Raw genomic sequence first — 27,874 nt, forward strand, 5'->3', positions numbered from 1 at the left:
CACCACCTGGCTTCTCGGCGGGACCCGTGACGGGCGAGGCGCGCCCCGCCCCGCCCGATCCCATCCCATCCCATCCCGGTGCGCGGTCCCGGCGGTCCCGTCGGCAGCACATCGGACAGCGGCGGCCCCGCCCGGCCCCGTGCGCGCGTGCGCGGGGCCGCGGGGCCGGAGGCGGGCGCGGAAGGTGCGCGCGCTGCGCCGCCCGCCCGCCCCCGCGCTGAGGTGCCGGCGCTGTCCCTCACGGCGGCGGCGGCGGCGGCGGTGGCGGCGGTGGCAGGAGCCGGACGGGCGGTGCCGCCGCGGGGACCCGCCCGCCCCGCTCCACCCGCGCCCCCCGGGCACAGCCCGCCGGCCTGAGGGCTGTGCCGCGCTGCCCCCCCGCCCCGGGGCGCTATGAGCCATGAAGCCGCCCGGCAGCATCTCCCTGCGGCAGCCTGGCTGCGGTGGCCGCTGCCGCCCCGCGCTCCTGCCGCTCCTCGGCCGCCTCGTCTCGCTGCTCCTGCTCCTCCATGGCTCCTCCTGTCCCCGGGCCCGCGCGGCTGCGGCGGCCGCCGGTGGGTATGGTGGGGGTGTATGTGTGTGTGTGTGTGTGTGTGTGAGTGTGAGGTGTCTGCGGGCCCCCGTCCCCCGCCATAAACCCTGGCAACATCCATTTACCCTCAACCATCCTTTCATCCCTCCCCGCTTCCAGCTTGGTGTCCGTGTCTGCCGGCGTGTGTAAACCCGGGGCTCGGCTGATATTCCCTTGGTTTGCTTGCACGAAGGAGAGGTACGTGCGGTGCCGGTGCTGCAGTGTGTTGGGCAGGGATGCTGTGCGTGGACAGCCGCCGCTGAGGGATGCGACACAAAAAGCTGGGGTGGGCTTTGTGTGTGTCACGGCGCGTGTGGACGGGGATCTGCTAATTTGTCAGTTCGGAATCGGATTTTCTTGTGTTGCTTTGTTGTTTATTTGCTCTTGATTGCACGTAGATGACATGTGGAAGGTGAATGTAGCCGGTTTGTGCATCGTGTTGTTACTGTTATTACACTGCTGTTACATTGTAACATTGTTATGTCGTTACACTGTGTTGATTGACTGTATCTTGAAATTTTAATGAGGAGGGATACAGGATTTCGTTTGAAAAGCTGCTACCGAAGAAAAGAGCTCTTGTCAAAGTTAAAAGAAGTAGAAATCAATTCACCTTACATAATAGGAAGTTTAGCATTCAGTGCACATGGAGTCTGAATTCAGTTTGTCGTAGAAACATGGGGAGTATTCTTAGCCTTTTGTCGATTTTTTTTTTTTGTGAGAGAATTTAGCTGTCAAAAAAGGTGTAGGGCTTAACTACATATCCATTAAGGGTTTTTTGGAGGTTGGGAGGCATTAAAATATTTATAATCTGTGTATGCATATGATAATATACATGCAATAAAATGATTTCAGAAAGAACATTATTTATTTAATGTGTGAAAAATGAATTGGATCTAGCTCAATGAGTAAGCTATCTTTTTGTTTGCTTGAGTGATTAGTAAAATGTTAGAAAACTGCAAGCAAATATGTAGCTTTTTAATGGAAATAAACACATTCTGCCATCTAAATTATGGTTGGCATATCTTTCTTCCCCAGGCCTGCATTGGAATGAAACAGCAAGCGGTATAGAGGGAGAACTGGCAGATGAAGAGAATACATTTCAACAGAGTAACAGCAGTAACAGTAAAAATAACAGCTACAGCAATGCAATACAGAAAGAAATCACACTGCCTTCAAGACTAATCTATTACATCAACAAAGACTCTGAGACCCCTTACCATATCCTCGATACTAGGGCAAGGCACCAGCAGAAACACGACAAGGTAGAGTAAAAAGAGGCTCATCTGCAGAATTTTCAAAACAGTGATGTGTAGTGTTTAAGTCTGTGTGTGTTTAAGTCTGTAGATCTTCGAGACTTAGTGGTGGTCCTTACCACCATTTTTAGGAATTAAAGGAGGACACGTAATTAAAGCAAGAGTGTAATTTCCCTTGTGTTAACATAAAAATAATTATTTTCAATTTCAGGATGGTTCAGAAGCTGAACTGTAGATAAAACGAATGGGAATTATGCAAATTTGACTTGTCTGATCAGCACAGATTCTGGTGTTTTCACTTCTGGTATACCATCATCAGCAAAATGCTTCTTCCCAAATAGCTCTAGACTGCAGAAATGCCTGCACAGGGAGCTTCTTTAGAATCCTGAACTTGCAGCATGAGTTACTTAGCTTTGGGTGTACCATGCACTGCCTAATAAATGCAGTATTAGTTTCCTGCCAGTGTATGACCACTGAAGACCACTGTAAAGTGTTACCATTTTTTGTCAAATAATACCCTCATTCTTAATTTTTAATGACAAGATCTAATATTCCATTTTGAAATTGTGTGGAATTGAACAAACCTTGGCTTTGTGGAATAACTTGGTAACAAAGTAAATGTGTCTAAATTATGTGACTCAGGATGTACCCTTTAGAATGATTCCATCCTATTTTTATGAATTTTTATTTAAAAAATTAATTCCTTCCTCCAGGATAAAAGGTAAACTGAAGGTAAAGATGGTTTGAATAGGAAGAGATTACCATGGTAGACAAGAGACAGCAATGCAGATCAGTGTGTATGGTATTACTGAAGGACTTAGCTATAATGGAGCTCCTACCTGTTAAATTGCATTTCTCTTGAAATTTTAAACAATGAATTTAATATGCATTATATATGCTTCTGTTGATATTGATTATGTGCCATTTCAGATGTGGAATTAATATGGAGGCACTGAATAATCTTTGAAAAAAAAAAGATGAGATAGTTGTATAGTTTTGAGGTTTTAAAAGGAAGAGGGGTTTCTTCCTAGCTTATTATTACATGGATACCACTATGTGCCTTTGGATGCATCTAAAAGCACCAATATGTTATGGATGGCACAGAAAAGCTCTTTGATTGTTGGAAACGATCAAGATACCTAAGAGAATACTACATTCAGAACTAATACCCCTTTAAAGTGAGACCAGTTTTTAAAATACACTTAAAACACTAGGGGCTTGCTGTTCCTCTCTTTGGAGATGGGTGTGGGAAGAAAGGAATTTACAAGTGCTTGCAGACCTGCCTTTGGGAATAATTCTTCCTCCGTGTTTCTAGCTGTGTTTTTTTGTTGGGAAGCCATAGAGGAGAATATCCACCAATCTCTTCGCTTACCCAGCATTGCCCACAAGAACGTTGCTGCCATTGCCTATCCTTCCTATGCCCTACCTTGTATCTACCTGTTGGGGTAAAGCTCTGCAGAAATGGGTGCTGACAGAATGGGTATTGATTTCCTTGAGCATGCTTGCTGCTGAGTATTCTGTAAAGTGGATCTTCTTTCTACTCACTGTGTCCCTTTTAAGCACAGGGAACGCTAACGCTGCAGTTTTTCCCCGCAGAAGGGTTCTTTAATCTTGAGTCTTTATGAAGAGTGACACTATGTTGACTTCATTCTTCTGGAATGAAATATCTATTGTTTTGATCCGTTTAATAGAAGGAAAGGGTGGATTATGTTCATTGTCTGGATGGATTTTTGCATGTCTTGCTTCCAGATCATCATACTTGACACCTTCACCCCGAACTTGCATCTTGTACCTTTCCTTGCATGAAGCAATTTCTTTGCCCTTTCATCTATTTTACCAATAATATAATAACAAATATTTTGTTCTGCTTTAGTTATTTTGTTCTGTTTACTATAACCTTCTCTGTGGAGCAATAATTTGGGACAGGGGAAAGTCTGCCAAAGGTATAAAACAAAAACAACCCAAGCAACCCGTAAACAAAATAGAATGCAATTGATTGTGAAAGATACACAAGGGTTTTGATTTAGGGGGAGGTTTTTTTTAGTACTTGCTTTTATCCTTTCCCAGAGTTAAAATAGATGCTCTATTGTAATAAGTCCTGCTTGTGAGATTTCGATTACTTCCACACTGGTAATAAATAGCCAAAATACCTTTATAGTTAGATAAAGGTCTATTAAGGATTGATTTTTTTCTTTCTTTTTTTTTTTTTTTTAGCATGGGAAAAAAGTAAAGACAGATATGATGGCCTGATATATGGATACAGTGGACAGTTGAGGGGAAAAAATACCATTTTTTCTTCTTTTACTGTTCTTGTGGATCTACTCCCTAAGTACGGATATTATTCAGTAGATGCCTCTCTGTGGAACTTCACTATGGTGGCCAGAATAATATAAGTCATATGTCTAGTTAATGGGATTAGGCCTGAATGCCTCAGAAATGCTGAGTCACTATGAGGAGAGAGTGAGAGCAGAGGAAATTGTGTGCATGTGGAAAAGAAGTAAAGCTAGGAATATATAATTATGTAAAATTATTTAAAATATTTTTAAAAGTCACATCCTAAAAGTAAGGATCTGCATGAAATGTTGGTAGAAAGGAAAGACTGGAGGAGAAAACAGTGTACCAGAGAATCAAAAATTTAAATAAGTAACTTTCTTAGCACTGATTCTCTCTATCCCCTTTTGGTGAAACATCATCATGTTGAGGAGGTGTATGTGATCAAAAATGTTGGTAGACCCTCTTTCATTCCTTCTTCTTGGAAGAAGCTTCTTGTCACAGTTGAAAGAAAGAAATGTTCACCATAGTTTTGATGAAATGATCTGTCTCCAAGGGGGACAGAGTTCTAGTGTATATTCAGTTTTTGCTTTATGCTCTAAAAAAAATAGATTTTAAATACTTGATGCTTGAAGACTCTAAAATCTGTATACCTGTTTCCTCATAGTCAAATTAAGGCTAGCTGGTTTTGAGTTCTTCTGAAGTTATTTTTAGTGCAAAATGCTCAAAAATGAGCATCTATTTATAAAAACAGACTGAAGAAGCTCACAGAAATCCTTAAACTTGCTGAAGAGGTCTGAGTCATCTGTATTCTATCTTTTTAAACATCTGCAGATGAAGGTAGTGTTTTGAATGAACTGGTAAACTCTTTATTGAACCAGATGACTGCTTTGGTTCATTGTCACAGGCTACATACACAAGATTTTTAGGGGGCACAACTTGTCACAAAAGGCTAGGAGCAAGTCATTATGGTGGCCAGCAGAGCAAAAAGTCCTGCAACACAAGGTGTGGTCTAAAGATAATAGGATTGCTGGAGAAACAGCCCAGGGCAACCTTAGCAAATTTTGAGTGGAAAATAGCTTGATCTAGGTGCATATGAAAGAAGACTCTATCCACTGGACAGTTTTTCTGAACCATAAATTTTCAGAAGCTGTAAAGAAGCAATGTCTTCATGCATAATTCTAAGCTCTTAGTTTAATTTCAGGGAGGAGAGAGGCGTTAAGAAAACTGTTTTGCAGGCTCTAAAGACTGGGGAAAAAATAAGCCAGAGTACTTTTGACTGTGAAAACAGTTCCACCTTCCCCCCCCCCCCCCAAATTATATTTATTTTGGTCTATTTTTCATGGGGTGAAAACTCCAGGTGCTTCTGGTCAGCTCAGCTGTTTGTCATTTAAATAAAGAAAATATTCCTACCAGCTGCCCTGCTTTAATAGTTGAGATGCAGTGCTGTCTCAATCCTCTATGTAATTTTGGTATGTAGCATATAAAAATTGGCTGGGAAAGCATCCTTAAGATGAAAGGAAAACAACTGCATCACAGCCGTGTCAAAGGAGGTGGTATTTAAGAAAAATCAGGTGTCTTTTGTAAAAGATGAAAGGTCATGATTAGTAAACGCTCAAGAGGTGGCATCGTGAACTTTTACTAAAATCCAAATAAAAAACCTCTGTGCTAGTTATTGCCTTCCCTTTACTTGCCTATTTTAGGCCAGGTCTTCACTTATAATCCCCACGTAAAGAAAACTGATCAAAATAATGAATGAGATTCATGTGACTTATGTGTATAAGACTATTGAGAATCTTTGTAGTATTTCAGCTGGCTTTGCTTTTTTCTTTCAGCTGGTGCAGCTTCAGTTTGCTCTCTTGTAAGTGGATGATTGTGTGTACTTCGTATTTTTTTCTATTTCATATTGAATTTATATTAATACAAAAGGCTTATCTGGACTCTGTGTCTTCAGTGGTTACTGACTGACAGGAGGGTGCAATTGGTCTTCCTGTCTTTGGTTTCTGGGCATAGAAGATTTTCCTTATGCCAGTTTCTCCTTGAGTCTTTGTTTCCTAGTTGAAATGTGGGTCATGATATTTCCACAACTATTTAAATCCTTTTTTTTTAAAATGTATTTCTGGGTCCTCTCATAAGCTTCACACAATAACCTATAAAAGGTTTTGGTTCCTAAGTATTAGGTAGCACAACACTTGTACTTGTTATGCCTTGATCTGAAATAAAAATAAATTAAGTTTGTAGGTTTTCTAGCATTTGTGGGAAGCTGGGTACTGCAATGGATGTACTGTTTTGTAGAGTCTTATGAACAAAACTTCAAGAACGATATGGTTTTGGAGGCCAGTGTCACTACAGATGGGTATCTAGGTACTGTCATGTTGGGAGAGAATAGTGAGTTCTGGCCCCTGGGATTATAAGCACAACAGTAGGATTGTTTCCAGAAGCAGGGCTGGGTCTTTATTCACATGCCAGACAACCATTCTTTCAAAGAACAGTCTTCCAGTCTTGGGGTTCAAGTGCATCAAACTAACTCCTCTGTTGTTAGTCGTTAAAGACCAGAAACAAATCATTAACAGGAAGTTTTCTGAAATGCTGTATGTTTTAAGTGTGAGTTTTCATATGCTGCTGTGACATTTATGTATGCTGTTTCAATATGAAATGCTGTATTTCCAAGGAATAGTGGAAGGTTGTCTTGGTATATGTGCCACGTAGTAGAGGTTAACCAAACACTAAAAGAAGGATGGTTTCTCTATGAAGTCAAGGATGGGCAAACAAGCTAAAATAAGGATAAGGAACTAATATATAGTAAGTCATGTTCATTTGTGACAGCACTTGTGCTATTACCAGGATGAAGGTCTAGAGCAAAAAATGTTTTAATGGTGTAAAATCCACTTAAATCTGACTTAAATTTCTACTTCTAAAATGAGACTGATGAAACCCCTTGCTCAGCTTCTGCACTCAGAGAGGTGGCTTTTGGCCATTATTTTAGTCAGCGGAACTGTATGAAAAAATAATTTCTAAAAGCAGTGAGCTTGTCCTTTGGAGATCATATCTGTATGAATATAATAAAAGACCCACAGGTACCATCAGTCTGTTAAATAATGCTGCTACTTTTGTTTAAAGACTTGTGACAACTTCATATTTTTGAAGGGATAACACATTATTGCATTTGGCATAGTTTTACTGTGAAGAAAGTAAAACCATATAGTACTTTAGTTTTGGTTGTAAAATTCCTGGAAGTCTGGAAAAAATGCATTATGGAAAAATGATGGCTAAATGCAATAATGAAAACAATCAAGTTGTGACATAGATCAGTAGAACTGAGGTTGCAGTTACAGCCTGTCCACCTCCATCTTGAAACCTACTGTAAGCTAATGACTGATTTGAAAGAAACTGGAGTTCTTTATGTATATGGATTTTTAGCTTGGAAAAAACCCTGAGAGCTGCTCTTTGCACAAGCAGCTACAGCACTCTTAGAATGTCCCTAGTATGAGGAATCTCTTATTACAGTGACTACACTAGTAATCTGAGCTGCCAGAACAGTGAAAAGAAGACTTTTTTTTTTTTTCTCAGTAACATTTGGGAATGGGGGCAGGTAGAATTTGAAAGACTCAGACCCTCCTTCAACCCACTTCTCTATACATCATGAGTATTTTTGCTGCAGAAAAACTTTATATAATTTTGTAGCTTTGCCATTGAAGTAGGTTATATCTGTCAAAGCAGGAACCTCTGCAGAGGTTTTTGGATGATAGGCAAACATGGACAAAGGAACTTTGTCTCCTGTTTATGTGAGCAAATACTCATGCAGGTGTGAGCATATACATGTGTGCAAGTGGTACAAGAAGGTGATGTTTAATATTTTTCCTGTGAAATATATATGTTCTTCAAAACATATGCTGATCTACATTATATTCTTGTTTGAATTTGTATTTCTATGCCAATGAGAAGAACACCATATTTCAAATTTTACTTTGGGCATTGTATTACACAGTAGCTGAGGAGAGAATACAGTGAAATTATAAACTGCAAAACAGATTCACACAGATACTTTTTTGAAATCCTTCCTCCCATCTTGGCACAATACTTGATGGTTGTAATGCCTAAAACATGTGGTGATAACTCACTGGTAGCTTTCTGTGTAAACTTGTTGCAGGAAAAAGTTCAGTTTCAGGATTAAAAACTTTACTCTCATTACCTTCACCTGATTTCTGGTTTACGCCTTTCATGGTTGGTTATCTATTGTTAAACTGGCTTAACAAAATCTGTATTTTACTGCAGCTGTGGTGTATCACATTCACCTGAATTCAAAACAGTGTCTTTGCTAAACTGCAGGGATTTAAAATCCAGTGTTCTTTTTGTAACCAATGGTTTGAGCTGACTTTGGTGGAGAACATGCCCAACTGCAGGGCATCAAATTAGTGTCAGCTGCTTCACAGCAATTGCTTGTGTGTACGGGCTACATCTGTTGTGAGTCACAGTGAGAGATAGCAAGTAGTGTTTTCATGTACAGAAGTAGTTGTTTTCAGAAATAGCAGTGTTGTTATATCTAATTCTACAAGATGAAGTTTTTTTATAATATTGCAAACCAAGAATACAAATTATTTTTAATACTTTAAAACCGCAGAAGGATAAAGAATACATGGTCGATGGCTTAGAAACATAAAGGGTGATACACGGGTATCATCGAATGGGCTTGACTGAACAACAGAAAAGCTATAGGGGATCAGACTAGTCATCCATCTAGCTGTCCCTAAGAACAGTCAGATGCCTATGGAGGGATTTATCATGTGTCAGAATGATCTTAATGGAATAGTACGTGCTTTTTAAAATTTTCCAGATAGTTGTCACTGAAGTCTTGTTTGTGGCATGTATATGAAGACACATCATTTTAGGTAAATATTATATGTAGAGGGGACTCAAAGCAGGATCTCCTGTAACTCCAAAGTGGAATCTTTATGGCATAAAACTAATTACAACCCTCTTCCTGCAACAAATTTTCATGCTTTTTTAAAAAAAATTAAATTAGTACCTCTGCATGTTGGAAATATAATGAGGTTTTTGTCATGAACAGGTTCTTGGAAAGCTCCTTGTGACAATTGTTCTTTGATTTCACTCTGAAAAAAAAATGGAGCTGGGGCTTAAAAACCTCTCCTACTAGGCATGCATTTAATCTGAGATTCTCTGCTTTTTCTTTCTTTATTTTCTGGGTGTGTGGCTTTGGAGGGTTTTTTGGGTTTTTTTAATGCATATGCTAACTTTCATCTTGCAGATTCTCTCTTGATTATGCCATTGGTTTGTCTTAATACTTAAACTCAGTTTGTCAGGCCAGTGTTAGCAAATTGGTGAACTGGTGAGACAAAAATATACATTTACCAAAAAATGTAATGGAGAGAAAGCTTGATGCTGGTTTTGGCTTTAGTTAAGAGATTATTTAATGATATTAAAGGTATTTAAAATATTTCGTAACTACACAACTTCTTTTTAAAAGAAGCTTGACAACAAAGCTCTGTGTGACCCTGTTGAAAGGGAAATGATAATTCTGGGGGCAAAGAATGATCAAATAGTAGCAGAAACATCACAGCTGGTTTTAGTTACAACAGCAACTTTTAGAAATTTTTTTTAAATTATATTGAAGAATTTACTGAAAGATGATGGATAACTTTGCTGAGAAATAAGATGAAAATCAGTGCTGCTCCGTGTAGTGCAAGAATGGAAGAGCAACATGAAGAGCTTATCCTTTGTGGAAAAATTTCCAAAGGAGAACAAAGTTGTAGGCCTTATTGACCTACAATTTAAGTTATACCGTAAACTAGCTAGAACTTGATATAGTTTCTGTGACATACCTGAAATTAATAAAAATAGTATCTTTTTGTCTTTTGATTAAAGGACTTAGCCATAATATTCCAACTTTGTGTAATTATTAATGCTGTATCAAATTAGTGTTTAAGTGGACATGATTTGATTAGAACATTATCAGGAAAGAGATTCTATGAAATTCAGATCTAATCTCTTCAACCCTGCTGGAACAGTGTCTTCAAAGGAAATTCCTGGATCATCTCTTACCATCTCTTACCATCTCCTTATTTTTCTAGAAAACAGAGAAGCGCGTTTTAAATGTCTTTGTCTACAGTTACGACAGTATAGAGAAGAATAAAGAATACAGTTTATGCATCTGACAAGAATTGAATATCCTGAAAGTTAAACTTAACTCCCTATGTGGTTTAGCTACAGTGCAAAGTACAAAGCCATTAATTGTGAAGGGATTACTTTGAAGGAGTCTTTCATAATGTGTAATACCGACCTTGCCATGATTTTAGTATTTGAAGGTGTATATTACAAATGCTTTAATTATTTCAGGCCTCTTAAAGGGAATGAATGCAATAACTCAATTAAAAGAACACTACACTACATTACTTATGCTTTTATTACATAGCCATCTGGTTATGGCAAAATACAGACATTTGTGTGAAACTTTTTTTTCCTTTTTCTTTCTGTGAGGAATGAGTGTGTATTTGAAATGATGCTTTGCAGGTACCATTTGCTTCTCTCAATCCTCTAAAAAGGATTCCTTTTGAGTCAGAATATGGTACAAGGGCAAAAGTTTTCACATGCCTATGAGATTCATTAAAATAAGCCTGTTTTCCGTAACTTTGTTTTTCACAGTCACATTTGTTGCATATAAATCTCAGTGAATCTTTTGACAGCTGTGTGTTCCTGTTTACAGGCTGTACATCTGGCCCAGGCAAGTTTCCAGATAGAGGCCTTTGGCTCCAAATTCATCCTTGACCTCACACTGAATAAGTAAGTACATGACTTGAGGTTTCTTTTGTTTCTACTCTTATCTTTAACTTATGGTACAAGATATGCTGTTATCCAAGTTTATTAATGTAAAATAACATTTAACTGTTTTTATGTGAGGTAGCAGTAACCCTTGCTGACACCCATAGCATAGATACCTTTAAAATTTTATTGTTTGTGATAAAATAAGTTATGATAGATGGAGAAATTCCAGTACTGGTAGTGTTTGAAAGGTGTGGATTTTCTTGTGCTTTTTTGTGTAGGAACACTGTAAAAACTTGTATGAATGGGTTATCTTTAATGATCTGGAAAACATGCTGTTGTCACTGCAATCATGAAGTTCCTGATGAAGTGGGAATCTTGATGATGTGGCTGTACTGAAAGGTGCAGCTAGAGTCTGTTTACCTGTGAGATGGACAATTTTACATAATCGTGAGGTCTAGAAGATCTGATTTGTAATACATACAGGTCAGCAGTGGTTTAGGTGTTTGCATCACATGTGTTTTTATATCCATTGCTGAAGGTATGGAAATATGTGATTTTTCTAAAAATTGTAATGAAGTTTTTTTTTGCCACAGAAAGTTTAAGAATAAGGTAGAAGTGTAAAATCAGTACCGAATACTGGATAGGTAAAATTATGTACAGTAATACTCAAAAGTGCATTTGGCCCTTCTACTGCCCTTGAGACTTTCAGCATGATTAAAAAAGGAGAAACAAATTTGCAAAAATTGCTTACGGGTTTAAAAAACTCAGTGTGTTCCTCTGCTCTTGGGGTTCATATGAGGTCTTATTTTGGTCTTGACTGTCATGTAATGGAAGTTTTATTAGGGAGAAAAATGCAAACTTATTAAATCTAATAGCTTTTCAAAGCAGCATTTATAAAATTTGCAGAACTGTTATATTTGTGTATTTTGCTGCTTGGCTGCTAATTATCAGATGTTTTGCTGTAAAGGTGAACTGGAAACATTTTCCTTCATCCATGCATAATTTTGACGTTAAGTTGCTCTTGCATTTTGATCTTTCAAAAGGTTATGTGAAATCTTGAGTGGCTGGCAAAAGATGAGTTAGTGCAAAGGCTGGGAATGTCACACAGAACTGAAGGAGAAAGAAGGCTTGAAGATAGCTGTGCATTCTCTAGACTCTGGAAGAACTGTATTATAGTACAAGACTGTTGTTTTATGAGGGTTGGACCCATGCTTATTAATTCCAGTGGATAATCATGACATATTTGTGAAGGGAATGTATATTTAGTGGCCACTAAGCTACAGGGAATTTCTTCTCTTAGTGTGCTTGCCACTGTTCCTGTCTGCATGTCCAGCCAGTAGTAAGACTGAGCACACATTCCCAAGGTGGCACTGTACATAGGGTATGGCTGGTCACACAGACAATCCCAGAGGAAAAGCATTGCCTTTACTGGCACCACATATAAATGCAGACAGCACTCAGGTGAATAAGAATACAAACAGCCTGATAAATTTCTTCTCCAGCTTATGAGAACTGGAAGTTTGCTGGTGAAACACGTGCACTAGCCCTCTCCTGATTCACAGGCATGCCAGCATTCACTGACTCAAATGTTAACACAGGCTTTAAGTTCATCCAACATCGATGCCTGGGCCTGAGGTGTCTTATTTGGTCACTGGCTTAGGCCTTAGTCTTTGCAGATACAGGTCTCCTTACAGATGTTGACTGACTCTCAAGTTTGCTTGCACATCACACCTATGCAGAATAGAAACCAAAGTCATAAAGGAAATATTGCCAATAGGATTTAACATAGGACAGACTGCAGCGATCAGGTGTGGGGCTGCACCAAACCTACTGTCTTGCATCTTACACTAATGACTCCTCTATATGCCACTTCCTCTCCATTTTCTGACACTTGTTCTGTCCTGATTCACCTTCCCTATCTTTGGCACATCCACTGAATGTTCCATAAAAGTGATTGCACATATCCACAAGTCCCTGCAGGCATCCTGAAATAAGTTTGTTCCTTCCCAGGAGACAAATGATGTTGTTTACCACTTCTTATCTGTTCTAAAGTTCTTGTTGAATCTCTTCAGGGCTATGCCCGAGTGGCTTCTTCCATGACCCATCAGACAGTGACCTAACAGAGATAATAATGAAGACCAGAATTCTTATCTCCTGTTCATTAGGGCTTGGGTTTTGTTTGCATTTCCTGTCCTAGTCTCATCCTGAATGGCTCTTATCCAAATACCATCACAAACCCAGTAGCTTTACATTCCCCATATCCTTGCAGTGTTACCCATTGTCCATCCCTGCTGTTTGTCCTTGTTTATTTTGAACAACAGATGGTTCATAAAGAATATGAATATTTTTTTCTAATTGTGGCTGTTTATCAGCAATCAAAAAATGCAGTACCCTTCACCTCAGAAAGAGAGAGGGAGACTACTTGATGTAGAAGTTCTGCTCTTGTGATATCAGGAATTTTCTTACTGCCTGTACATAAGGTGCAGGGTGTGCAGATGCCGTCCTGGTATCCTTACTGCTTACCTCTTTATACATTAGCTCTTCTCCTAGCTTCCTAAGTGTTTTTTGACTTATAAATATTTGACTCTTTATCTGGTGCTGTTCCAGAAAATGGCGACTTCAAAAACCTGTCCTATTTTTTGACTGGACGTAATACTCTAAAACTGTAAGTTGTAAAACTTGTAAGATAAATTGTAAATGCCTGTAGACAATGATTTGAAAAAGACCCATTCTCATATTTCAGTTTCATTTATGTGTTCAGCAAAATGCTGTCTTTTGCTACGATGTTGGATGACGAGTTTTAGTTGACATATTGGTATTGCCAATGTCTAGTTAGAAGGAAAGGCAGAACAACAGGGCCACACTTATACATGCTACTGGACAAAATAATCCAGTCGCATGTGGAATATGTATTCAAAATCGTCAATACCCTTGTATATGTTGAATTTATATTTGCATCAGTTGCTCTAAGGTGAGTTAGTGCCACCTATCTGTATGTATTCTGTATATTTTCATTTTATTCTTCTGGGTTTTTTGAATCTTTTCCAAATATATAAAAATAAAGTCGAGGGTGGTTGTTAACTCCAACAGGTTCTAGTTTTAAGTTTTGTTTACCTCTGTTGGAATTTGCGTGATTGCCTACTTTCTGTGTTGCAGCTGCTCTTTTTTTCACGGCAAATATTATAACCAGGCAGTGAAGAAAATTGGATATTCACTTTCATTAGTAACTGTCAGGATTTTGTAAGAACAACAGGTGGCAGTTTAGAAGTTTCTGGAGCATCTTACTATAAAATTTAACTTTCCATCTTGCCATAGTTCAATGGCACAAACAGCTTGAAGGAAATACAAGCCCATCAAACCCTTAAATCCAGTGCACAGAGAAAATTCATATGTAAGATTTGTATGGAGTTTGAATGGGTAACCAACTTTGCAGTTGCACAAGGCCTAAACCAGATGAAATATTATTTGTTACCCTAAAGGTGATTGTTGGCAGCTTTTTCTTTTTCTTACCTTTTTTTCAGGAAAAAAGGTCAATTTTTAACTCTTTAACAAGGTGGGCTACTCTGATGTTTCAGACATTTTGCCTCTTGTCACACTTAAATTTTTGACCAATTTCAGACTGTCAATGTAATGTCATTTCAATGCATAGTAATTGCAGATATGTGTATTATGAAAACAATTCGATGTAAAAACTAATAGTTTTTCTAATCTGTAATGGATAAAGTTTTTAGTTAATGCTCTTAGTACAAAAATGAAAGTTTATAGGATACTAGTGGTGTCACAATCCCATTTGAAAAGTTAGACTTATAATTTAGCTGTGATTGTCTGCCCAAACTCAATAAATTCCCTGTGCAACGAGTAACATGTAGCATTGTCTTAAAACACAATTTCTATAAAAAGCCTTTAAAAGAGTTAATTTCAGTAGGTTCACTTTTGTCCTCAGACAATATTGTCAGTCCATTCGTTGTAACAGTGCACTTGCTAATCAATGATCCTGGTATATCCAAGCAGTTTCTTGTTTTTCATTGATGCATTATATGCATAAACAAATGCCTGTGAGGTGCTAGCAAATTAGTTTTTAATGATCTCTTTTCCATCAACACGTAAAAAGCTTTTAAGTTGCTGTTCTGTTGAAAGACAAGTTTCTGCGGGTAACTTTTATGTCCTGTTTAAAGGTAGCAGTTTTTATGTTCTGGTGTAGTACTAAAACACATTAAAGAGCAGTACTACCAAAAGCAGTGAATTAAAAATGTCTGCTTGCCGGTTTTTTAATGATGGGGGAAGTTGACCATATTGTCTGGCAGTTTTCAGACATGGTCTATTCCAGCCTCTAAACAAAGAGGTCTCCACCAGCACGGGGTGCTGAGGCTGTACTGGAACCTTCAGCACTGGGACTGTGGTGGCTGAGACACACACAAGGAATAGGGAGTCAGTTAACTGAGCTGGACAGAAGCAGAAGTTAAAAACCAAAGACAAAAAATTCTCTCCCTTCCTGCTGGAAACTTGCCTCAAAATGTAGTATTTTGGGGGAAGGGGACTTAAAAAATCACCAAAACCAGCCTATATTTTTCAGCTTTTCCTTCTTTTCTCTGTGGAAGTCCATCTTTCCAGGAAACTCTGTTTGCAGGAAAATGGATTTTTCGGTGAAGATATCATATGAAAAATATTTGGCATCTTTGACATGAACTGAGAAAAGCCCAATCCCACTGCATTTTACTGTTACATAACTTAAATATTTGAGATGTTAAAATACGATGAGTATTGTGAAAGTCAGTTTCTTATGTGAAGTGCAGCCAACATTACAACAAATTTTATCTATCAGTTTAAAGCATATAATTGATGTTTACATTTTTTTGTGTATGTTTCTGTAGGGCTGAATTAACTTGAGAATAGTCCTAGAGGGGGTTACATTGTTAGCTTAATTTTAAAAACAGTAGGGCGGTAACTGGTTTATTTGAGAAACTGTTTGATTCTCGTGGGTTTTTTTAAATTCTGTTTTAATGGAAATGTGAAAACTAGTCACAGTTTTCAGAAGGAATCTTCAAATATTTATGACACTTTCTTAAATGAACACTCAAACATTTAGGGTATTAAATGGATCCTGTAAGATATACAAGCTGCTAAATTAAATGTGATAATAGTACTGCGAAAAGTTTAACTCTAGTCAACTTTTAAAAATTTGTTGCAGAGGAGATGCAAAGACCTCAGTGTTAGGATTTTACAGCAATGTGTGTACCCTCCTATAAATGCAGTCTGGAGTTCCTCAGCTGTAAGTAACAGGGCTTTTACTGCCTTATTTGCCACTCCTAGAGCTGGAAGCAACCTATCAAAGTTATCATTTGCCTCAGTGGACGTTTCATGTGCAAAAAGTCTTAGGGCAGATGTTGCAGGATGCTGTGCATATTAAACAGGAATTAAAGAACTGGAAAAACTTACAGAAAAGAAATCTACTGAGAGCCATTGAAAACCATTGTACTAATTCCAGTTTATGAAATCCTGGTGTCACAGATCACTGGATGCTGAGAAACAACCTGAAATATTGCTATATCTGTGTATTTGCTGTCAGACAGCATACTAAGCAGCTGTCTGGCTTGATGCATCCTTTCTTTGGTCACATGTAAACACTGTAACATGGCAATGGTGAAGAACTGTTATCTTTCTAATCTAGTAGGTGTTTCAGTCTGTTTCTGGTATGGTCCAGTCTTGTCAATAGTGAGATCTTTCTGTTGAAGTGCATTCCTGGCATCTCGGGTTCTGTTGTGGTCAGGCTGAAGTCTTTGCATTTGGAGCTATTATAAAGCCTGTGCATGCTTGGAGCTGCTAAGAGCCTGTGTAACTAAATTTAACTTGATTCAATGACAAGGCTAAAATTGTGCAGTATAGATCAAAGTGGAAACATGGATTAAGGGAACCAAAATAAACTTCCAGTTTGCTGGAATACCAAAATGTATCTCTGGTTCTGCTATAGTTGTTAATATAACCTGAAGGTGCTCAAGTCAGCTCTCTATAAGTATATATAAACCTATTTCACTCTTTTTGATATTAGAAATAAAATAATAATGGAAAAACTCCCACACCCATGGTTGGATTTTTCCTTCATGGTAAGAGTTGTTTAAAACTGGACCGTTACCACACGAAGTATCAGAACATGTGGAGCATTCAATGAACTGTTTAAGAGGAAACATGAGTTTCTTTAGTGTCTAAAACACCCTTCTTCAAATGAAGGAATCTGTAGCAAATGTGGTTACCATTGGATGAGACCATTCTGGCAAGGACAGGTGGCAGCCCTCAACCTTACACTACAGGTTAATAAAATTCTTATTGATAATGCAGAAGTTTTCCAAGCTGGTGAGTAAAGAAGAGGGATCAATCAAAAGACAATACTGAGTAAACTTGAACAGTTGTCAAAATATTTTATTGAAACAGTTGCTCTTCTAGAAACTTCTGTCTTAGCAAATTGTACTGAGGTGTTTTCCATGGCATAGAACTAATCTTCTGTAATATTGTCTATCCATTTGTGTTTGCATATCCTTCTGCATAGCACTTTTTAGAGTGATACCGTCTTCAGTGCTACAGTAAATGAAAATATGGTGGAAACCGACCAATATACTATTAATATTCTGGAAAACTCTTCAAACTGCTACCTGCAAAATGCTTGCTGAAGTAGCCAATAAAATACAGCATGTTCCATTCTCTGTTGGAGAGCTTCAGGACAAAGCTAGAGAAAGGATCATGAAGAATTTGTTTCCAGAGCTCCCTTGAACTGACTCAGGATTTCTTGCACTGGGGGTAGTAGACTGATCCGGAAATAAATCTGGAGCATTTTCTGCACCATTCTATATGAAAGTTCTATACCATTCTATTACATGCTTTCCTGTCAGTCTTTTTTGGAGATCTTTTCCCCTTTTGAGGCCCTCCTGAGGAATCACCTAGGTAATTTCAGTTTATAAATTTGTGGTCAAGTCATCCTTTTCTTATCTCGAAGACAAATGAAGCAAAACCAAGCAACAATAGCAAGACCATGCAAGAAGTGATTTTTTTAAATAAGTGTACAATTTACTGTTGCAGAATCATGATGGTATTAATAGCAGAAGTGGGTGAGGACTTTCTTCTATTCCATAGTTATTAAAAAAGTTAACTCTTACGTTTACATCATCAGTTGTTTCTTTTAACTACTTGTAATCACAGTTTCTTGATCCACCGTATCATGTTCTGATTTTTTAAGCTCCTTCAAGATAATATAAGAAAAGTAGTAAAATCTTGCTGTGTTTTAAAAAAATAACAACGAATATTTGCAGTGTATTCATTCCTTAGAGACACTCTTATCAGAGCAGCTTCAAAGACAAGAGCCAGGTAAAGATTAATGTAAACACATACTATAAGAACAGACAATTCAACAAAGTTCGTGAATATAATTGAAACTGGTAATGGAAACAAGGCTGTAGATGGCCATTGCATTAGATGGCACTACCTTGATGATCTAACAAAATGTTGCAGCAGGGTCTCTGTTTTTTACATCTTTCTGTGCTACTAAACTTTATCTCTCAAATGGACAAAAACATCTGATGGGTGTTCTGTCAAATAATTCAACTAAACTAGGTTGCTCAGACAGTGGTACTGAACTTGAATAATTTCAGAATACTTAAAAATAATAAAATATTGCCTGGTAATAGGTTAGTATAAAGATAATTTAAGAAGTATGTCAGAAGGATAATTCAGCTGTGCTCTGATTTTCTGCAGGCCATCTACTATGTTCCTGGAAGCTAACCTGGTTACTTGTATATGAGATGTAAATGACCTGTTAGTCATTTCATAGCTTTTACCTACCCAAATCAGTTCTCTTCATAAGGATAGTTAGATGTCAGCTGAGGTAAGACACTTCTCACTCTGCAGCTCTCCTGCTAAGGAAAACATCAGCACTAAACTATGTGCCAGGGAAGTGGATGTGAGTTCTTCAGAAAGCATCTGCTGCTGGCTTTAACAGCTGGCCTGTGTCTTCAGAGGCAGCAACTACTGGGAATAGCATGTCCCTTTGCTGCTTATTTTGCATTTCTCAGTGTAACTCAGAAGAGCTGGGGGTGCAGGACAGCTTAATAAGTACAATTATCTAAGACAAACAAGGCAGAGTGGAAGAAACTATAGAAAAGGACATGGCAGACAAATTATTTTGTCACAAGTTATTCAACGTGTTGTAATTTGATGTGTTCATTGTAAAGGATCGTACTAATGTGTCACTATGTAAATATACTTTTGTCTGACATGGTCATGACTGATGATTGTTTTAGTTAAATCCTGCACTGTTTCTGGTGCTCATAATATTGAAAAACAAATTTGCTGTATTGAATACATTTCTGCTCTAATCAAAATGTAAATGGCTCAAAAGGGATCAAAGGTGGCGAAACAGTCCAGAGTATGTGAGGTGAGGTGTAAAATATATTTTGTAAAACTCAGGTCTGCCTTTCAGAGGTTAATTTATCCACTCTGTAAATGATAACAGAGGAAGAAAAGTTATTTTGTGATATGGAGACCCCTACTTTATACATGAGTTCTGTACCTCATTCCTCAGGAAATTGTACTTCTACATGAGCTCTTAATCAGTGTGTTCTAGGCCTTTCTTTTTGATGCCACTTTCATGAAGAATCCCATCACACCTCCTGGTGAAATTACAGTGCTCTTCTATGTATATCTTTTGAGTAGGAAAAAATGTTTGAAAGTTCTTTTGGTTAAGTACTAATTTTTTTCTTTTCCTTAAATAATTTCTCATGTCTTTTGTCATATTTGTCAGTGTTAATAACAGGTAAAAGCTTTGGTAGGGAAAATTTACAGTAGCAGTTTTATATGTATTTTTACAGCTGTTGTTATTCTTGGAGCTGTAGCAAAATGTAGAACAAACTCCCTTACCCAAATTCTGCCATTTTTCTTTGCCGTAGTAGTGGAACATATTTGCTGAATTTTTTGGTCCTAGGCTGCTCTCTGCAATATCACATTTCAATACTAACCATTTATAAGCACAGTTATAGCTGTGTTTGTACTGATTTTGATAGTAATATAGAGAACAGGACTCAGATTAGCTTTATTATAGAAGCAACTGGCTGTGTATACTAGCAAAGCTGTATTAGAAAAAGCCTGCAAAAATACTGTTCTGCTCCCATTCCCCCCTCTTTCCCTGAATAAGATCGATGTTCTCTCAGATTAGCAGTATACCTTGAGGGATTTCTGAGTGATTACAAGTAAGGTGTTCTTTAGGACATTTGCTAGTGTAGGCAGATATTTGAACAAAGAATCAGGTACCTGACAAAAATCAGGTACCTACCAAGGTAATGGCATACAGTTTAAGGAGCAGCAGACAGATTTTTTTTTTCCATGGAATGTTCAAAATTCTTGCTGTCCTGAGGGAAATGTTAAGAGAACAATGCCCTTGAGTAACCTTGGTGATTATGTGTGGCAAGCTTAAAAACACATTAACGATCAGAAACTAGTGATCTAGTTCCAACTGTTCCAACATAGCATGAGAAACAGGTTTGTGAAAGGCAAGTCTTACAGAAGATTTTCTACTCCAACTTCTAGGTGGGTGGATACTATGTTACATTTGGCAAAAGGGTGCTTCAGAAATTAAAGGTGCATTTTTCTTACAGCATGGAAAGTATAATGAACAGCAGGCCTTAACTAATTTTCATTGCAGGGAATTTGTTTTGGTATGGAGAATTTAATGTGCCTTGTATCCAGTAGATCCCAAAGGTCCATCTTGGAGCCAGCTGGCACTGCTCTGTTGGACACAGGGCAAGCTTCTAGCAACTTCTCAGAGAAGCCACTCCTATAGCTCCCCCAACTACCAAAACCTGGCCATGAAAACCCAATACATATTGGAAAGTCAATGATGAGAATGTCTAGTGGAAACTTGCTGTCTGCTACCTCCTTGCTTTGTACTTGTAATATATATATAGGAGTTTTTCATCATAAGCATACCATGTTAGGTATCCTATCATGTGGGATACTTTTTTTGGACACTACCTGAATCAGGAATTCCTTTGCAGTGGAAGTAATGATAAGCTAAAGAATGGAAAAGGTTGGCAGATGAGGCAACTAACTGTGTTACAACAGAAGCTGAACCAAAGCCCAAAAAAGAATACTAAACTCTGGAAAGATTCTTCAGCGGGTGGACTAAAGAAATTCTGAGCTGCTCTTGTGTCACATGAAATGGGATAAATCTGAGACAAATGCTGTAATTAAACTACAGTTGTGAGTCAGTACACACAGTGTGGAATCACCTACTGCAAGTCTTATGAGATGCAAAAAGCACAGAAAGCAGTTCTGAGATCAGTCGTGCAGGGTTACTAGAAGAGGGGAAAAAAGAGGGTGTGAAAGTGTGATTTGATTTGGAAACAGGTAGATAAAATGCTGATCCTGGAATTGGTTTGAGGAAGCCAAATAGTCTCAGTGAATTCAAGCAGAAGTGTCTAAAAATCTGAATCTGGTCAAGGCTGTATCAAGTTGAACATAGTTCCCATGTTTAACAATCCTCAATTTTTTTTTTTTTTTAATACTTATATCCTAATCAGAGTTTTCCATTTTCTTACTTGTGTCAGTTTTCTGCAGCCTTGTCTCTGCCATCCCATTAAGTACAGAGAACAGCAGTCCTTACGCTTGATAACAAGTATAAAAAATGCAAAGAATAAAATTACATTATCAACACCTTAAAGTTTGTTTTGTATATGTAAGCCTTTTTAGACGCTTCAAATCTGACCATGCTGAAGAAATGACTGTTTGCATTGTAGTCAAGTGCTTACACTATTTATACAGCATTTGTATTTTCTGCAGAATGTTTTTAACTTGCTCTGATGCAAATAGAGAAAGTTAAAATGATTTTATGCAATTGAATTTATTTTTAAATCTGCGCTTTAAAAATATATCTATTAAATGCTGCCTTCAAAGTGATGTTTAACACAAATTATGAGACTTCAATAGTTATTCAGGGCTATTAGCACTGGTTTTGCAGGCACAGAGTGCCCATAGTGTGGTCTCTCAGTTCCACAAAAAAGGACTTTTAAGAGAACCGCTGGTAACTGACTTCTGCAGGATGCTCTCTGAGTGTAGTGCCTGATAAATTTGGCATGAAGAATTGATTTTGTGAGCCATGAGTCCCAGAGTTAGCGTGTTATCAGGACTGCTAATAGCCTAATCTGAGTTTGAGATACCCATTATCATAAGTTGCTGTTAGTCCTGAATTCCCATCAGAGCTATCTTGTCAGACCAGACTTCCATAATGATGTCTTTTATTTGTAGCAACGATATTTTTGTTTTGATATATGTACCACTATCAGACCCTTTAATGATTTTTTTTTTTAAATTGAAAGGGTACATCAGAGACTTTAAAAATGCTAAGAATTCTGGGTCTCATTAAATAAAATGCTTATCTTGCATATTTGGTAGGACCATTTAGCATGTTTAACTGCTTTGCTCTCCCTGGGCACTGTGCTGCAGCCTTGGTCATAAAGGGGTGGGATATGAATGGGGCATTGAGATTATTGCAGGATATGTACAGGCTAGCTTAGTTAAAAAAATCTTAGTTAAAAAGAAAAAAAAAAGAAGACGAAATCTGAACTGTAAATTACACAGTATGCAAAATTTTTATGCTTCAGAAATTTGTCTTGCCAGAGTTAGGAAAGAATAAGAGTGAGAAAGATATCTGAGAATAAAACATGAAAATATGAAAAGGGGTATTATGGAGGGTGTTTTATGATGTGCTTTGTTTTGGCCTTTTTTAAGGAACATTACTGCTTTGGGAAAAAAATTGAGTATTTGCAGTTGTGAAAGTGAGTATACACTTTTGTCTTCAAAACAGCTGTGTATGTATTTGTTCAGCCTTACATATACTCTGTTTGACTTTTCGATAAAATGTAAAATTTATTTGAAAATGGTAATAAACTAAACATATGTTTTGTAAGTTACTGTCAGCAAACAAAGTTCTAAAGACATGGGATTTTTTTTTTGCATATTTAAAAGGCTGATAATCTAGTTGTAAAGCTAAAATACAGGAGATTAGATTGCAGAATAAAATTCCCCCTTCTGTAACACACTGTGACTTCCAGTGCACTATCAAACTGTTTACTGGACACAAACTGCTTGATTTTTTTTTAAACTAATGTACAGGGAAAACAAAAATGGTTTCAAAATTATAGCAACCCCCCACCCCCCCAAAACCTACCCGTAGTAGTAGAAAGAGTATTCAGATTTTTCTCATTTTGATTTTTCCTTCCTTTAACAGTGACTTGTTATCTTCCAATTATGTGGAGATTCACTATGAAGATGGAAAACCAAAGTTTTCTAAGGTATCGTGTTCTTAAATTGCATCATAATGGTGTTTTTGAGAGAACAGTGCCAATAAAATGTTTAAAAAAAAAAAGTTTTGCAAAACTTAAAACCACCAAAATTCTTTTTCCACACATACAAGGTAACTGTGATCTCATTTTATAAGGATATCTCAGTAATACAAGAGGAACTGTACAAAGAAGAAAAGCTGTGTTTTGGGCTGAGGGGTAGGCATTCGTAGGTGGTAGTAGTGAAGATGATCCAGTTACTGCCAGAACAATTACATCTTGTAAAATGTGGGAGGTGGAGCGTTTGAAGCCACCATCAGATTAATCTTCATTAATTATTCACATGTCCTTAGCACAAAGTGCAAGGAGAAGGGATAATGGTAATGTAAGACATTCAAACAAACAAAAAAACTGGCAGTGACTTTTCTTTGCAAGAATTGTACAGTTGTGAAACAGAAAATGAAAGACTTAACTGAAACCTTAACCTCTGGAGTTATTACAAAATCAGCATATTGCTTGATATCCAATTAATTAAGTTTGTCAAACAAGCTACCAAATTGAATTCAGTGCCATAGGCTATTAATCCAAGGGCAGATTAAAGTTATGCAAGATAGTTCAGCCCTAAGGGAACCGCATCAGTCTTGTTTGTTTTAGTAACAAAATGAGGGCTGGTATGATCTAAGGAAGGTTAAAAACTACATTTTCCGGGAATTATTTTTTTCGTATTTGGTATGAATATTGTGAACTTATTATGTGTGAAATATATCTCTATTTAGAGTGGAGGCAAGCAAACATTCCAGTTGCATTTATGCATTCATGCATTCAGAAAGTCAGGACTGTTGTTTGTCCAAGTATTAGACATCTAGTTTATTATTTTGCCCTTGTTATGGAGAATCTCAAATAAAATAATACATTGCAGAATTAAACAATTACATTGCAATGTAATTATTGAAATTGTTTTCTTCCACTGTAAAGGAAAAATAATTTCATGTAACATACAAAGGAAGTTGTTTGATTAAGACTCAGTGCTCTGCAGAATAGGCAAAAATGCTAAATGATGCAAGAAAACAATTCCCATTGGCACTTAGACAAGCTCATGCAATTGTCAGCTGCAGCACTAGTATTGAGCACTGCGGTTGCTGAATCATGAATCTGAATGGAAAATTATATTAGAACTTCAGACTCAGCAAATGGGCTACCTTTGCATGCTGCAGTAACTTGATCCAAACTTCCTAAGGGATGTTTTCTGAGTTGTGTTATTTAGAAGCAGTAATAGAGCTCCTGAGATCACATTATTAATCCATAAAAGGCTTTGTTATGGGTTCAAAAAATATACACACAATTTGTGTAGGAGGACTGTATCCTGGTCTTTTGCAGTATCTTATAATACTTTTTAGGCCTAAGTAGGTACAAGATTGTTTTTTTCCCCAATGTGGATTTAAAGAAGTGAGAGATGATCACATTTTAGCTGTTAAAAAGCATGGTTTATGCATTCTCACTATGGAAAGGTAAACACATAGTGATTACTTTCTGTATAGTACTTTGATTTAGTTATGCACACTAGCCTGTTAGGAATTTTATTCAGAATCTGAATAACTGATTAAATAAGATGCAAAGTGGAAGTAATGCTGTGCATAGATAGACAAACAGCATTTACATTTTTGATACCTTCTTGAGTTATAATAATTGCATAAGGAATGGGTTCAGTATGCTTGTTGGAGTTCAGATGTCATGACACCAGAATTAAGAATATTGTTATGATGAATGGTAGGTTTTTCTAACAATGTGTGAAAGAACCCCACTTAAGGGTTTTTAATAAAAGTTTTTGAGAATACTTTTTATCTTTAATTTAGGTGGGTTTATTGTGATAGATAGTAAAGATATTACTTAAATCAACTAAATGGGTATTGTTAGTGTTAGATCTTTTTTTGCCTTGGTTTTAAGTAACAGACATTAAATCAGGGTAATTTTTTTGTGTGTGACTGTTTGTTTTTAAACACTATTAGGGGGGAGAGCATTGTTACTACCATGGAAATATCAGAGGTATCAAGGATTCCAAAGTTGCTCTTTCGACTTGTAATGGACTTCAGTAAGTGCATGTTCTCATTTTTCAAACAAAGCTATAACTACTTATGACTCTTGAATATTGTCACTTAATATGTGAGGGACTGAAACTCTACAGGCCTAAAGATTTTGATGTTTTGGAATGCCAGTACCAGCTAAGCCAAACTGCTAGCATGTTTTTTCTAATATCGTTGGAGTTAACATTTTGATGCTGTCTCATAAAACGTTTGAATATGGTAAGTGCAAATAAATATTTCCCCAGATAACTTATTATGGTGAAGGATAAGCAAGAATTGTACTTTAGAAGTTTGCATGGTCAGTATTCACATATGATTCTGTCAGCCAACAGAAAAATTGATTTTTTTGTTAAATTATACAAAGAAAAAAATGTGAGAAATTAGTCCTTACTAGAACTAGTTACTGTTAAGTGCAACTCAGCTGTTGATTATATTCTGCATGGCAATGTGTATCTTAGTACTTCCTCTTTCCAAGGTCAAATCTTTACCTCTTTTTGGTACTTTATCATTGCATTGCCATTACATTTAGTGTTGGTTCATTAAAATGTGCGTCATATTTTTAAAAAAAATATATACTTAGCTTTAACTACATGTGGTGGTAATGAACATATATGGAATTTATTTTAATATTGGTCAGTTTTTCAGCCCTAAATTTGCTTTTGTTTCATCAAAATTCATATCCTGGAGTCAAACTAATTACCATGTAATCCTAAATATCACTTCTTTTTCTTCATGTTCTAGTGGCATGTTTGAAGACAGTACTTATTTGTACTTGATAGAACCAATGGAACTGACCCACAGTGAAGTAAGTTTATTTTTATCTTATTTGTTTGGTTTGGGAGAGTGCTCAAGGAATAACAAATGAAAATATTAGAACAAATCAATAAATGAATGTCTCATGTGTTCATATGAAAACCAAAAGTATTTTAAAACACTTGATTGGAATTTATTTAGGCAGGAAATTTGTAAGTATGATTTACCTATGATTTTTCTCTAATTTTTTGTTTCTTACTTATTGTTGATTATTTAGATGCTGGGAATAGACTAATAAGACTGTTTCTTTAGCACACGGTTATGGACTGTCTAAAAGTGTATCAATTTGCTCTAGTACTTGAACTGAAGTATTTATAAATTTGTAGAAGGGATCTCTGGAACTCATTTATACATTCCTCTCTAGATAGTTGCATCAGGTTGCTCTTGACCTACCATGTTTCCACAAGGAAACAAAATTATCTACATTAAGTAGATAATTCTATCTGGGTATTTTACACTTTGTATGTGTTATCTCAGTGGTCACTGTATAGCTTAAATGATTCTGATATAGCATATTCAAATACATGACTATGCTGGATCAGCATGTAGGACTGCTGATATTTAATATCTTGCTATTATTATTTTTGTATTTTTGTATTTCATATTAAATATTATAATACAACTGTTCTTAAAAATTTAGCTGTTAGAGCTGACACAGTTTCATAGACAGTAGTAAAACTAGGTAGATTTCTACCTCTTGAATGATTCAAATATTTGAGTTATTTTCAGTGAAATGATTCTGCAACATTAAGACAGAGAATTCTTAAGGTTTTTATCCTTCTTGGTCTGTAGAATGTATTCCAGATGCTGTAGCACAGCTCTTAAGCTCGTCTCGCTCTATTACATACCAGTATATGACAAATAATTAATTCTGCAGAACCAGTTTTAGTGCTTGTAATGCTGAACTTACAGTCCAAATAAAGATCTGCAAAAATCATTGGCTGATACTGTCAAATAAACTGGACCAACATTTGGAGGAATCAGTATCAATTGGATGTTCAATTATTGGACTATGAATGAAACTTTAGAGACACAGGAAAGTATTACATCCTAAAAAACTTCTCTGTCTCCCCGGGAGCAACATTCCATTCCATGTGTCTATGTTTGCTGTAGCACATATTCATAAAGATTTTAAGTGTGAAAACTGGCAACACAGGCACAGTAAATTCATGGAGATTGTATTTATACAGCAGTATCCATATAGTAGGAAGAAGAGAATTTGACTAAACTGTTTTCTTGCTTGGGTGAACAAACGAAACCAGGATCTCTCTCTCAGTGTGGTATTTCAGTAAAACTTTTTAAGTGTAGGAGAAGTTCTGGTTATGAAAGTGAGACACCATTTACCAACTCTGTCGAGGATTCATGTTGGATTCTAGATGATAAGAAGACAGATGAGATGCATATTTTTCTGTAAACTACTGAAAATAAAATAATACAGCTACAGAGAGCTTTCAGAGGCTCATTTTTTGATTGCATTATGCAAGATATATATCTTGGACACAGCCTTCAGTGTGTAGTTTATTCAGCTTGATTAATCTTAACTGTAGTAGATACTATATAAAACTCCCTCTCTTCCCCCCAAAATTCAGCAAAAATATGCAGTATTGTCCTTCAGTGAGTTATGTATTTCTTAGGAAAGTTACAGAACAGTTGCATCCTGCCCTTTGAAAAGAATTGCTTGTTTTGTCAGGCTCTGCAAAGGAGGTGTTATGGAAGAAAAGAGTTGTTTTCTAGAGTAGATACTCAAATGTAATAATTTGGGGTATGTCAGACTTCTAAAGAAAATAT

The 27,874-nt window shown here is 37.1% G+C and overlaps 1 protein-coding gene across 5 annotated transcripts in view; it reads left to right on the forward strand.

The window, feature by feature from the left end:
- The first annotated feature begins 255 nt into the window (after positions 1-255).
- ADAM23 (ADAM metallopeptidase domain 23) overlaps positions 256-27,874 on the forward strand; it is a 71,361-nt gene continuing 43,742 nt past the window's right edge. For 2 of the 5 annotated variants that reach the window (XM_051786844.1, XM_051786847.1), the window contains exons 1-6: positions 258-554; positions 1,607-1,833; positions 10,817-10,893; positions 23,141-23,204; positions 25,199-25,281; positions 26,015-26,078. In XM_051786844.1, the coding sequence (XP_051642804.1) occupies positions 401-554; positions 1,607-1,833; positions 10,817-10,893; positions 23,141-23,204; positions 25,199-25,281; positions 26,015-26,078 (669 nt within the window). In that variant the 5' untranslated portion in view covers positions 258-400. Of the gene's footprint in view, positions 555-1,606; positions 1,834-10,816; positions 10,894-23,140; positions 23,205-25,198; positions 25,282-26,014; positions 26,079-27,874 lie in introns of all 5 variants that reach the window. The other 3 variants (XM_051786848.1, XM_051786845.1, XM_051786846.1) reach the window with 3 other exon arrangements.

This window comes from Manacus candei, unplaced genomic scaffold, assembly GCF_025592945.1.
Source record: "Manacus candei isolate 608988 ecotype Guabito, Panama unplaced genomic scaffold, ASM2559294v1 h1tg000023l, whole genome shotgun sequence".
NCBI lineage: Eukaryota > Metazoa > Chordata > Aves > Passeriformes > Pipridae > Manacus > Manacus candei.